The 13,896-nt window shown below is 40.4% G+C and overlaps 2 protein-coding genes across 8 annotated transcripts in view; both read left to right on the plus strand.

The window, feature by feature from the left end:
* The window catches only part of DNA2 (DNA replication helicase/nuclease 2), a 21,736-nt gene extending 14,416 nt beyond the window's left edge, over nucleotides 1-7,320 (plus strand). Inside the window, exons 18-22 of one of the 2 annotated variants that reach the window (XM_027693041.1) lie at nucleotides 1,572-1,661; nucleotides 2,275-2,457; nucleotides 2,576-2,722; nucleotides 3,298-3,384; nucleotides 7,257-7,320. In XM_027693041.1, coding sequence (XP_027548842.1) covers nucleotides 1,572-1,661; nucleotides 2,275-2,457; nucleotides 2,576-2,722; nucleotides 3,298-3,354 — 477 coding nt within the window. In that variant the 3' untranslated portion in view covers nucleotides 3,355-3,384; nucleotides 7,257-7,320. Of the gene's footprint in view, nucleotides 1-1,571; nucleotides 1,662-2,274; nucleotides 2,458-2,575; nucleotides 2,723-3,297; nucleotides 3,442-7,256 lie in introns of those variants that run through there. The other variant, XM_027693040.1, reaches the window with a different exon arrangement.
* RUFY2 (RUN and FYVE domain containing 2) overlaps nucleotides 3,320-13,896 on the plus strand; it is a 24,857-nt gene continuing 14,280 nt past the window's right edge. Inside the window, exons 1-7 of one of the 6 annotated variants that reach the window (XM_027693045.1) lie at nucleotides 3,320-3,384; nucleotides 7,257-7,320; nucleotides 7,962-8,135; nucleotides 8,627-8,744; nucleotides 10,032-10,133; nucleotides 11,046-11,169; nucleotides 13,355-13,416. In XM_027693045.1, coding sequence (XP_027548846.1) covers nucleotides 7,305-7,320; nucleotides 7,962-8,135; nucleotides 8,627-8,744; nucleotides 10,032-10,133; nucleotides 11,046-11,169; nucleotides 13,355-13,416 — 596 coding nt within the window. In that variant the 5' untranslated portion in view covers nucleotides 3,320-3,384; nucleotides 7,257-7,304. The other 5 variants (XM_027693046.1, XM_027693043.1, XM_027693047.1 and 2 more) reach the window with 5 other exon arrangements.

Below are 13,896 nucleotides of genomic sequence, written 5' to 3' on the forward strand. Positions count from 1 at the left end.
GAAAAGCTTATGAAGAAATATACTGGGGGGGTACAAACAGGGAGAAAGGAGAGCAAAAAACACCATGATACCAGCAGGAAGCTTCCATTTATTATGCTTGCTTTTTTAAAAAAGTAAAAAAAGCCTTTATTGTTCACTGTGTAATAATGCAAGGTGTTTGTGACAGTAATGGGAAATCTATTTGTTTCTTTTCTGCCAAGCCCTGTGTCAGTCTGCACTTCTGACAGCTTGGGCCTGGAGATTAAAAAAATTACACCCTTGATTTAGGGCCAGTTTCCTGAGAAATTCTAGGCCAAAGTTGGTTTTATCGGGGGTTCTGTTGGTGCACTATGTGAACATGAGAAATACAAATGTAAATATGTGTTATCATAAGCATGACCTGGCTTTTAGAACTTCTTTCCTTCAAATAATTTTTGTGTAGTTTTTGGCTACATTAATGCTCCTGTGGAGAGAAACCAGCTGTTCAGTAAAACAGTGCTTTTCTGCTTGGAGAAAACTTTGAGCACGTGGAGTTTGGAGGCTTCTTAGGTGTGACATTTTCAGAATACTGAGTTCAAAAAAAAAAGATAAAACTAGTTGTAGTAGGACTCTGAGAGTGCTGCTTTAAGTTACACTACACCACCTCCCATTTTCAGTGGCAATGCTGTCCTCAAAATTGAGAAGGGAAACGGAACATGATGAACATGTTAAAAGTGGCATCTAAGAAAACATGGATTATGTCAGTATAAAATAGTGGAATGGTTATAGTAGAAAATGGCAGGAAATGAGTAAAAGTAGCAAATGGAATTTGGAACTGGAAAGCAGTTTAGTGTCTGTTCAATTTTATACTCTTTGCAGATAAAGAGGTCTGCTTGACCCCAGTTTGCTGGATGGACACCATCAGTTCTTGCTGTTGATAATTCAGCTTTAGAGAAGGCACGAGCTGAGCAAGGAGAATAAATTGCAGAACTGTGATACCACAATGACAAGAGTTCACATTCTGAGCTTGTTCTTGGCTTCTTGGCCTCATTTGTTCATACAAGGTGTAGGAAAAGGGAGTTAATAGTTAAGAAATGGTAAATTCAGTGAATGCTCTTTTAAAAGATCGGGAGTTCAAGACTGCCATTTTGGATAGTTCTTGCTTTAGTTTTAAATGTAGGCTTTCACACATGTAAAAAACTAATCCTTTTGTGCCACAGACTGGGGAAAATTCACTGTAAATGTTGCTGTATGGAGAGCATGAAAAGAAAAATCCCATGTAAAATATAATTTTCTCTCTTACCCTATAAATCTTTTGATTTATAATGTGTGAGCTGTAAAGTCAGAGCATTAAGGTTTGGCAATTTCTTAAGATGCAAACTCATTCTAGAAACTCATTTCAGCAGTTTGTTCCAACTTGTTTTGCAAATGCAGCATTCTTTAGTTACTTTACAGTACAGACTCTTGTGATTCATAAAATTTAGCATTTAGCCTTATTTTTTAAATTAAAACTATTAGTATAAACCCACATATGATATGATGAGTTAGGGATCAGAATATGGTACACCATTATAGACTGCAAAAGTGATTATGTCCTGTTTGTATTTTTAAAGGTCCCAGCACCAGAACATGCAGAAAGAGGTGGCATAAGTAACGTGACAGAAGCTAAAATAGTGCTCTTTCTCACATCCTTGTTTATTAAGGTAACTCTCACTTTAGCGCATTGTTTGGAGGGGCAGCTTTGTAACTAATGATTCTTACATTGCTGTAGTAATGGCACCTCCTATGTTTTGGGTTATTCTTTGAGGGATAATCTTAAGGATAAATCGAGGGTTGACTGCAAGTCAGTACAGTGAGGAGCCTGAGCTCTACATTCCCTTCCCTGTCCCTTGCCTGGCTGGATTTGGGATGTAAAATAAATCAGCTGGATGCCAAATTCTTTTAAGAGATGAACACTTCCTTGGGAGGGATGGGAGAGGATTTGCCTTTCTTCCTTATTTCATCCAGTAATACAGACTAGGAGTTCTCAGTGTTCACCTCACAGTTTGACAAAGAAAGAAAAATGAGGATTTCCTGGATATCTGTCTTTGTGCTAAGTTAGGGCAAAGCTTGGGAGCTTGCAGTAACTAATGTTTTCTGTTTTCTTTAGTTAATACCAGTTCCACCTATAGTTCCATTGATGACTTAGTGTAGACACAATATCTTGCAGCACTGTTTAAAAAAAACCAAAGAAATCCTTGAGGGTTTTGTGATGGTGATGAGTTTCCCAAGCCAACTGCAGTGACAGCTTTTTTCTTCTGTTCCTGCTCCATTCAGGCTGGCTGCAAGCCTTCAGACATTGGCATCATATCACCCTACAGACACCAATTAAAAACAATCACTGATTTGATGGCAAAACTGAAGGAGAACAGAGTGGAAGTCAACACGGTCGACAAATACCAAGGAAGAGACAAAAGTATCATAATCGTGTCTTTTGTTAGGAACAGTAATGATGAAAATGTAAGTTGGTCATACTACCTTTGTGCCAGTCAATTGTGGTAGCCAGATGCCTTTTGAAAACGAGTGTTTTATCTACATTAAATAGGACAAATAAAAGCAAGTTCCATTTATCTGACAGCTCGGCAACCTCCTGAAGGACTGGCGGCGCCTGAATGTTGCCATCACGAGAGCCAAGCACAAGCTGGTCATGGTGGGCTGTGTTCCATCCCTGAGCTGCTATCCTCCCCTGGAGAAGCTCCTCTGCCACCTGCAGTCCCACGCAATGATATCCTTTTTCTGCACCCTGGTTTGGGAAAGGGGAAAGGTAAGATTGACTTACTGAGTTTTGAGGTAAGGATGGGAAGATCTTGGATTATTTAGCTTGTGTTTTTAACAGTGATTTGCCGCACAGCACGAAATGTGCCAATTAAACTTGCCAGAAGTATACTCGAGATGAAGAAACAGAAAAAAGTCCATACTGATTTGCAAGTCAACTTTGACGTAATTTTTTAATTTTGAGGCCTGAATTTCTGATTTTTAATGCTCTTGCATTCTTTTCTGTGACCATTGTAGTTTCTTGGCATCTTAGTGTGATTGCTTTCTTCGGAAGTACCATGCACTTCAACACATCTGCTTCGTGGATAGTCTTGCTGGAAAGGAAAATAGGTTCACTTTCAGGTGACTTGTTCATTTTTCGTTTCTCTCTGGCATTGTACTGAGTAAGCTTTAGCTATGGCTGTTTCCATCTCCTGTTTAAACAGGAAATAACCTTGTTAGCTGCTTTCTTTGCAAACCCCAGTACATATTCAAACAGGTTTGGGGAAAGTGATATATTGTCATAATGCTTCCTTAACTTGCTACATCTTCAATCTTCCAGCCGGGGCTCATGAAAGTATCCACAAGTGTAACATCTTATGAGCATGAAGATGGGAAGTTTTACAGGCATTTGTATCTTTTCTTATGCTTTGGTTCTAAAGACTTGAAAATGCAGTTTACATACAGTGATTCCATTTACTGGAATTCCCAATTAAGGTGCTGGGTTGTGCTATCTGGAACAAAAATAGGAAAAACATCTTTGTCATCATCAAAGCCTCACATTCTTCTTTAAACTCTACTCCTGTTTTTAAAATACCGAAATGTTTTATATTTATATATATAATGTATGTAATTAATCTCTCTCCTGAAGATCCCTTGATGACTTTTCTAATCTCTTGATTTTGCACACATCAGGGAGAAATGTGATGCTGATTAACTTAATTCCCTGTTATTAACTGTCTTCAGCAGATCAGTCTGAAGTGAAATGCTTCCTAGTAAAACTCTGTTTTCAGTTTGTCTGATCTGTAGTCTTCAAAACAAAACTTTCCCAAGAAACAGAGCCAGAGCTGCAGCTTGCTGACTGAGAAGTTTACATGCTCAGGTTCTATTTTTTTTACAGATATGAATATTCATATTGGATATGATAATAGCAAACACTGTTTACTTGAGACATGTGTAGTCTTTATGCTACCTCATATTCTAGACTAAAGAGACTGAAAAGTTTCTTTCCAAGATTGCTGTTGGAAACATCAATTTTCTTGATTCTTCAGAATCATTAGGATTTGTTTTCTCTGGGATCAATGTCAAGTAGCTGTGTGCATACAGATGCAGACAAACTTCTTAAATGTGGGCATTTTCACTCTCTTACACTGCTCCCTGACCTTTTGTAATGCTTGAAATAATAAAAGTTTGCTGTTTCATCATGCTTGTTTAAACTTTGTTAATACTGTGCTTTATATAATACAAATATTTATATAATACAAATATTTTTAACAGTTCAATATCCTTTTAGTATCTGACAGCATATCCTCCTTTTTCTGGTGAAAATACATGTTGCATCAACTGTGTCTGTGCTCTGGGTCTTCCATAAGATGGAAAAAAATATGGTAAAATACACTGTTCATTATGGTAGTAATTCAGAACAACATATACTGGTTTAGAAGAGTTTTTCTTTCTATATTTAGGATCTACATGTACAAAACACTAAGACTTAGCTAATCTATTTTCTTACACCAAGTTCTGCTTATCCAGGAAATGGTCCGCATGCTAAAAAGTTTATAAAGAAATTCGAGCTCAAGAACATTTCCTTATCTACTTATAAAATGCATCCTTCCTTCTTTTTGCATGGTGAAACTTAGATCGAGCAATGATCTACAGATGAAACCATGTTTTGGTCTGGTGTTCTCCAACAAAATTGAGATTTGATGCTCTAAAACACTTTGAATATATGTAGCGAATGTGTGTGTGTATATATCTATATCTATCTCTATATATATCTATCTCAAAGATAGAGATATATATATCTATATATCTATCTAAAAGATATATATATATATACATATATATCAAAGTGTGTGCCTGTCCCCGTGGGCTGTTCCAGGCCTGTGCTGCCCTTGTCCTTTGGTCCTTCCTTGCAGGCCCGTTTTTTCTGTGCAGTTTTGTGTGCAGTCTCTGAAGCTGAGCAAAGTAAAGGACACCTTTTTGTTCTACAGCTTTCTGATTAGCCTTGTCTAAGGAGGGGAAAGATCAGGATTTAGAACAATTATTAAGCAAAGCAAATTGCAGTGCTTAGGGTGCAGTAAGCACAAACTGAGATCCCATCTGGGTGTGACAGAAATGCTTTGTGTTTAATGCCTCGGTGTGTTTTATTTTGTTGGTTTTTTTTTTCTGGTGATATTCATGTTTTAGGTTTTTTATAAATTAAACCCCAAAACCTTACTTTTTTTAAATACTACCTTTTATTTCCACCGTACTATGTTCTAAGGTGCTGAACTCAAAAGATTTTTTTTTTTTCTGGAATACTACTGCTACTTGTTCTGATACACGTTTCCCGGCTTCAGAGAATTATCATTTGGAATAAATGTCAGGGATTGAAGCTTTCAGTGGCGAGAGGGGTAGGGAAGGCTCAGGTTCGTGCTGCTGATTGTGCTTAGCTGATGTCAGAGGCCTCGTGTGCCGCAGCCTGCCCTGGCTCTCTTGCTGACGCCCCCTGCCCGGGCTGTGTGCTCAGCGCGGCCCCCGCGGCTGGGGGGACCTGTCGCGACAGGGCGATAGGGGCGGGTCCTCCCGCCGCCGGGGGCGCCGTGCGGGGCGGGCGGGGCCGCGGGCCCGCAGGGAGCGGCTGCGGCGGCTCCTCCTCTACGGCCATGGGTGAGCGCGGCTGCGGCGCCGGGAGCGGGAGCGGGAGCGGGGCCGGCCGGGGCGGGGGCGGCGGGGCCGGCGGGGCTGGGCGCGGGGGAGCAGGGCGGGGGTGGCCACCGGGGCCGGAGCGGGGCCGGCGCGGGCTCGGGGCGCGGTGCCGCGCGGTCCCTGGGGCTGCGGGCGCCGTGCGGGGGCTCTGCCGGGAGCGACGGGCTCGCGTTCCGCCCGCTGCCGCAGCCAGACCCCGCTCAGCCCGCGGCTGCCCGTCCGGACGGCAGGAACATCGTGCCCTGCGCCACGGCCCTGGTGATGCCGAAGAGCAGGGCCAGCGGCAGACAGCGCCTTCGGGGCTGAGGGGAGCCCTCAGAGCTCCTTCTGCTGTTTGTGCCGCACCCCGTACGGTACCTGAGCAGCAGTTAGCATTTAGGATTTTACACACCACGTTAAATGCTAAATATTTTATTTATTTATTTATTAAGAAGTGGGTAAAATAAAATAGCTATATGCGGCTAGACCATGCTTTAAAACAGACCCTAAAATGCATTTTGCCTCGGAAGAAGCAGACGAGAGGGCTGACAGTTAAAAGGACACTAGATGCGGGAGTCTTGTCTGTGGGCAGGATCAGCTCCAAAAGTCAAAATGAGGTCACCTGAAAAAGGAATTGATACGATGGCTTTGGGCAATAGAGAGGATATGCAGCAAGGGAGAGCTATCCACCTGAAGCCTGCAGCAAGCAAGGCGTTTCCTACGCTAACACTTGTGTTTAGTACTGTCAGTAGCAGACCTAATAAAGCAGCAGGAAGTCTGCCTTACCCACGGAAAGGCTCCTCTCGTTGCAAGTCTCACCTGCCACAGCCAGGCACCCTGTGCTGATCCTGCCCCGGGCAGGGTCTGTCAGTCCTGGCACTGAGTGGGCAGAGAGGCAGGAGACAAAGCAGGGAGCTGTCCCTGCCAGCTGGGCACATTTGTGCCAGAACACTCTCTCGTGGTTTCCTGGGGTTTTCTGTTGAGGTGTGGTAAATTAGGGGACTATAAAAGGAGTTTTTAAGGTTGTCTCAGGTAAGTCATCTCAGTGATTTGTTTTTTCCTAGGAATAGGTTATATTGGATGGTAATAGAGTAGTTGGGTATTTGGAAGGCAAGTAGGAAAACATAATACTAGAAAGTAATTTCCTAAGTTTCTAATAACTAATATCTAAATACCTAAAGCTGTGGTATGCAGGAAATGAAAGAAATCATTCCCCTGCTGTTGAGGAACTGAGAAGATATCCATCTGTTATGATGGTTTGGGTTTTTTGTGCTTTCTGATGTGCAAACAGCTATACCAGTACTGAGATTTGCAGAGGAACAGGCTCACATTTTTTCTAAAACACAAATCTTCTAGATATTCTGACATCTGTGTCTCAGTGTCTTGAATAAGATGAGATGTGTTTGGGTTTTTGCTTCATTTTTTGGATTTAATTAAAGAGTAAATCATCGACTCTTTTTGCTTCTTTCCAGGTTACTTTGATCATGGTGAATTAACTGAGGGTTGTTTGGTCTGTGTTTTAGTTTGACAAAATAGAGGCTGGTCTGAGTGTTTGTGTTTGAACTGCTTCACTACAAATGAAATTAAACTAAGAATTTCCTGAACACTGATTTCAGTAGCAGGAGCTCTACGAAGAGGAACCTTGTCCATTCTGTCAGACTAAGATGACTGTAAAAAGCTGTAGGTTTTTCATTAGTTTTTTTTAATGCAAAATGTATTTTTGTAGTGTATACTTTGTAAAGTTTAACAAAAACTTTAATTTAAAGCAAACCCTTTAATTCTTAAGCTTTCCTGTGTAGCAAATACTTTGTGGCTAGATGAGAAACTGGATTTTCAGTATGTAATATGTAACATTTTCCTGAAACTGCTCCTTGTTTAGTGGCTAAGACTCTGTGCTGCCTAAGAAGGAAGCTTTGTGTCACTGTGAAATTAAAGTTAATTAATTAGTAAGTGATTGTAGATAAGAAGTAGGATGCCTGCTTCTGTATGTAGACTATAGTACACGAGATAAATACGTACATTAGTAGGAATGCTGCTTTGGTGCCATGGAAGGGGCACTGATGGCAGTCCTACAGCAGAGTTTGGGGTGCAGCCTGTGTTAATCTGCACTTACTTGCTGGGACAGCACGGTACCTAAACTGATATTTCCATAAGAACTGTTGGAGTGGGTGCTTTTCTCTAACGTGGTGCTTTGCAGCACTTCCTGAGTAGTTCCTGGGAGTTTACCCAGGCTCAGGTCTGAAAGAGGCGGCCAGGCAGCCTTTCATTACTCTGCCTTTCTCCTAAGACTTGAACCATCACGTTTTCTTCTCTTGTCTTAGCTGTAAAGGATCCTACAGCTGTAGAAAGAGCAAACTTATTGAATATGGCTAAACTGAGTATCAAAGGCCTCATTGAGTCAGCGCTGAGCTTTGGCCGCACTCTGGATTCCGACTACCCCCCTCTGCAGCAGTTCTTCGTTGTCATGGAGCACTGCCTCAAGCACGGCTTGAAAGGTGTGGTAATGGCTCTACCTGCATATTTCTCATCCCAAATGTGTCATTTTTCTTCCTTTCTTTCTTGAATTAGATAAAAAAAAAGCGTCTTATGTTGCATTAAGAATTGAAAAATATGTAAATTGTCAGCTTTTATGACTAATAGTGTCATTAATTCTTCACCACATGTATTTCCACGTTTCCCAACTTTTTCTTTTCTACACCATTTGTTGTAAGTGGTCCAGGGATTACCTCAACTGCATGTATGTATTTAGTATATATTTTTAGCTAGACATCCTTTTTATATTATTTTGTTCTAGCACATCAATTTTCCATTCCCAGCAAAGTAAGTGGGAAGTTGACTTTGGATACTGGTGAGCTGACCAGTGTGGAAGTTAGGAGTTATCTGGAAGCCTAGACTCAGCAGTTAACCCTTTCACACAACAGCTAGTAGAAAGAAAGCTACTGCAGTAATTTAAATTAATTCAGTTACTTAATTTTTCTTTTCATAGTAAGAAAATCCTTTCTAAGTTACAATAAAACCATCTGGGGTCCTCTGGAACTTGTGGAGAAGTTATATCCAGAAGCTGAGGAAATAGCAGCAAGTGTCAGAGATTTGCCCGGCCTTAAGTAAGTACTACTGGCAAAAATACAGGAAAGTAAAGGACCTGATTAAGAATTTACAGGTGTCTCATGATTTCATTTTGTATTAAGACTTTGAACAGCTAGCTTTGATACTGGGGGGAGCTCAAGGGAGTCCTGCTAGCTTTGCTTGTTCTGTACAAACCAGCCAAAAAAGTAGTGTTTCTGTGTTCTTTTCTGATGCTCTTGGGAGAAAAGTTTCCTGAATGGTGGACAACAACGGTGCAAAAAGGAGCAGGTTGTGTGTCAGTGCCTCTGTGGTCTAGAACTGCAGCAAACACTGAGTGCAATCAGCAAAGGCTGTGTAAAACTGGAAGGTGACAGACCAGAGAGGAAAGCTTTTCATATTCTTGTGTGCAGCTTTTCATATTCTTGTGTGCAGGGTCCTACTCAAATATAAATTTATGCTGTGAGCTACAATCTCCTCCCATTCCACTGCACTCTGCTTTGTATTTAACTTGATAATTGGCTGCACATGAAATGGTTATGCTGTGATTGGGATGTGGCAGTGTAAGGGTTATAATGTGTAGCTTTAGAACTCATCTAAAGCACTTAGGCATATAAATTGTTATTTGTTCTTGGGCCAGATGAAATAATACCCTTTGCCAAGCATGTTATTCTCCTGCTATCCACATACAGCTTGTGTTTTTTACATTTATGTGCCTACCACTTCTAAGTGTGCAGGCACTAGGAGAGGAAGAGCTAAAGGTCCAGGTTCAATTTGTTGGATATTCATGTTTGCCCTTTACATACATTTTCACCTTTTTTGCCATGCCTTCCTAAGAAGGCACAGAATTTGTACACAAGTGTGAGTTAAAGCTACAATTCGGTCCGTGTTCAGACCCAGAGAACAGGATTGGGAAGGCAGGCTGGCACAGGGAGTTGTGATGGGCATTCTGTTACTCTTCTTGCAGTTCCTCTGAAAACTTTATAAACAAATTGCAGAAAGGAGCCTGAAGTGTTACAGACATTTTACTTCAGCAGAAAACAGGACTTTCAAGATTATCAAGCTTTTGTGCTTTCTCTAGTCCTGTTCTTTCCAGGGTCTGCTCCCGAGCTCAGCTGAGTAGATGAAAATTTTTCTGTTACCCCAAAGTTGGGAGTCAAGGCCTGGACATTGTGGCTTCCCAGACTGTGATGCTCAAGTTAACAGTTTAAAATACCACTCCAGAAATACCAATTGCTCTACCAGAATACCAATAAAATGTTACAGACCATGAATTGATCAATATATTATTAATTTGGGGCCATTTGTGTTGGTACCCTTTGTTTCAGGACGCCGCTGGGCCGTGCCCGGGCCTGGCTGCGGTTGGCACTGATGCAAAAGAAAATGGCTGATTATCTTCGCTGTTTGATCATCCAGAGAGATCTCCTCAGGTAAACAACCCATTAGATCTTGGGTTTGAACTTCTTTTTAGAGGATTAGTCTCCTAAAAAAAAGCAGTTATGCATTCCTCCACCATGCAGAAAAAGGACTAAAAACCTCTGGAGTTCATCTGATTTTCAGTGCTGTAAGCTGTCCATATTTTTCAGACTAGTTTTGTATGCCTAGCTAATGCTGCTATGTCAGGATGTCATTTGATTGCTGTTCAATAGCTGTGGACTTTTCCATTGAAAACACAGTTTGTCATATAGAATCTAAAACTTTCTTTAAAAAATGCAAGGAGGAGAAGGTGCTGGTGTGCTGTCGTTTAGCAAAGTATTTTTATTTTAAGAACCTTTTTAACATTTCAGCCCTTTATGTTTGCCTTTTACAAATTTAATCTCATCCTTGGCTTCTTGAATTTCAAGCATGTATTCATTAAAGTCCAGTGTTTTTTTCACACAAGGTAATTTTTTTATCATTCTTCTTTTGCCTTGCATTGCAGTGCTTCTTAACAACATGAGAATTGTCTGAGTCAGTGTGGCCAGACATCCATCTGTTGTAGTATCCTGTTCAAAAATGGCTAATAGCAAATGTGTACAGAAGAGCCTTTTCTGGTTTGGTTTGGTTTTTAAGGCAAATAAAACCTTGCCCTCAGCCATCCCAGCCATCCAGCAACTTGTGGCTCAGATTTCTGGAGCCAAAGGGAGTATCTTAGTTTATAATAGCCTCTGATACAAACCATGCACTTGGAATTTTTAAATATTTATGAGGTGAAAGTATAGGCAGGCCCAGTTCATCTTGAAGGATGTTGTAGGAAGGCTACAGTAAGAGAAACAATTCAGATTTGTATGTCACTTATTATTAATTTATTGAATGTATATATAAGGAATACACCAATAAGATGCAATTTTCTTCTTTAACAGTGAATTTTATGAGTACCACGCTCTGATGATGGAGGAAGAAGGAGCAGTAATTGTTGGGCTGTTGGTTGGGTTAAATGTGATAGATGCCAACCTGTGTGTGAAGGGAGAAGACCTGGATTCACAAGTAAGTCAACACAGGTAAAGGAATGTATGTGCGATCCATAGAATGTTTATGTCCAGTGAATTTTGTTACTATGGAGTTGTGATTTGTTAGAAATCTTACTAGAGACTGTTCAGGGTGTGATGATCCAGCTCCTGGGGCCATGGGGCTGTTGAATTAACCTCATATCAGGTGGGTCAGGCCTTTGGATGGTGGGGATTGTCAGAGTGCAAGGGTGCAGGGTTATGCTTTGTCATCACATGGATGCAACAGTAGCAAGGCAGAGTTGTTTCCATCCTCACTGTGTAACTCGTCCTTCTCCTCTAGAGGATGTTCCCTGATCAGTTTATCCTGCTTGGTTCATTTATTGCCGTTCTGGAACGTAATAGGAATGATACAAGGACCTGGAACAAAAACTCTCTTTGCGTAAAAACCTTATGAGAGGTGGGACTACTTTCAATCTTCAAAACAAGACTTGGAATTCTTCCTGCTTTGCAACGAGCTTTGACTTTGAACTTCAATCTTTTCCGAGAAAATCTTAACACATTCTCTTAAAGGCAGATGCACAAGTATTTGCAAATAAATGTAGACTGTATTCAGTCCTGAGGATTTTTTCAGCTTCTTTGTGGAAAGAATCTTAGTAGTTTAAGTGATTATTGCTGTATTGCAGCACATATTTGATGAAAAACAATTCCTCTGGGAAAGAAAACTTATAGCTAACTGGATATGTGTGCTGTTGGATCAAAGGGTTAACTTGTCCTTGATTGTTTGTTCTGGTTACTATCTAATATTAGTTTTAGACACCCATCTTGTGTAAAAGAAGATCTAACACTGGAAGGCCTGTAATTATAAAAAAACTTACCAACTTGCTCTTGGTGTTGAGAATGAAATGCCTGTATTGTAAATCCCCAAACCTGTTGCCAGCTGCACCTCTGTTATCTGGGTCACTTGGTGGCCTTGCTGTGTGAGGGAAGGTAAAGCTTCATTTGAGAAGGTAGAAGTGGCTGTGCAGATGAGATTCTGTTTGCAACTTGTCCAGATGTGACATTTATAAAGTGTCCAGAGTAATTCTGTTAGTGAAGAGTGGTATAAATGAGGCACCTTCACAGAGAAGCCAGAAGCAGCAAGTTGTGTTGAGCAGAAAGACAAAACTTCTGGAGACAAGAACTTGATGGAAGTTTTGTCTGAAAGACAGAACTTGATGGATGTTTTGTCTGAAAGACAAAACTTGATGGAAGTCGCAGCCAGGAGCAGTTTTGGTGTGTTAAAAGAATGTTGTTCAGTGGTGAAATGTGTATGTGCACACATGGAGAACTAAAATAAAGGAACTTTGGAGAGAACTTTTTACCTTTTTTTTTAATAGACATTTTACCTTTTTTTTAATAGACATAGTGCTTGGCTTTAAGAAGCAAAATACATTTTAAAAAAGCTTTTGGAGAAGAGACTTTTTAGCAAAGACATGGAAAGAACAAGTAGAAGACCATCACAGGATAGTGACTGCATTGTATAAAACAAGTAAATGTTAGACTTAGCAAGTTACTTGTATCCAAAAGCTAAAGACAGCTCCAGAAAAGAGCAGTAGATCAGAGAAATTGAAATACTTTTGTGAAAAGGCTGCTAGAGACCAAAAAGGAAGGAGTTTGGTAAAGAAAACGTGGTTCAATATTTTTGTTAGACATTCATGAATAGAGCTGGAAGCAGAACTCGTGGCAGTGTTAAATATATAGTATGTATGATTAAATTACAATTGAATAGGAAATAAATTAATTAGATTCAGATTTGGAAAAGATTAAAAAAATGAATGCAGTTGATTTGTCCCCCTTGGGAATCAGCAATTGTGGAGAGGTGGTATTATTTTGACAAGGAATATTGTAAAACAAAACATGGGGTAACATCAGTTTGGGAGGTGTGCTGTGACAGGGAATCATGTGAAACACTAATCAGCCTCTAAGCTTGTGGCTAAGCTCAGTCAGAGGAAGAAGTCATCTTTCCTTTGGAATTTGGTACATGGCACATGGTTAATTTTATTTATGTAACATAATTATGTAACATAATTCTTAGTAAATATGGAATCTACACTTAAAAAAAAAGAATCTCGTTTAAAATGGTATAGTTCAGATTTTTAGCTGAAACTGGACCAATCTCAAGGCCATAAATATCAACAACAGTTATTTGCATGATATGAAACTGTACCTTTGCTTTCCTCTAGGTTGGGGTGATTGATTTCTCTGTGTATTTGAAGAGTGATGATGACATCGGGGGTAAGGAAAGGTATGTCCTCACCAAATATCTCTGATTTTGCATATTAAGAAATGCAAAATCAGTGGGGCCCTGTCCTTTGTAGAAATAAGTCAGGTTCCCTAGAAATGAAATCTTCTGATTTCAGTCTCGAGCAAAATGGCATCCTAAATTGTTTTGTATGACTGGTTAGCTGGAAGAACATTTGCACTCTGGAGCAAACTCCAGCAGCATCACCTACTGCCTTTACCTGCTGGACAGTATTGGAGGATTGCAGGGTGGCAGTAAAAAGGAACCTGCAGACCTCTAAGCCCTCAGCTTGGGGTTTAGTCATTGTTTCAAAGAACCAGAGTTATGGCAGAGTAAATAAACATCTTTTTTCTTTTCAGCCTGTGTGTGTTCTTAGGTTTCATTAACAGGAATTGTTTGCAGTTAAAGCATTGGATTTCTTTCTCTCTGACTGATACCACAATGTGGGTTATTGACTTCATGACTGTGAGATGAAGTTGCTTC

Source organism: Neopelma chrysocephalum, unplaced genomic scaffold (genome assembly GCF_003984885.1).
Source record: "Neopelma chrysocephalum unplaced genomic scaffold, ASM398488v2 Primary Assembly neopelma1_89, whole genome shotgun sequence".
Classification (NCBI taxonomy): Eukaryota; Metazoa; Chordata; class Aves; order Passeriformes; family Pipridae; genus Neopelma; species Neopelma chrysocephalum.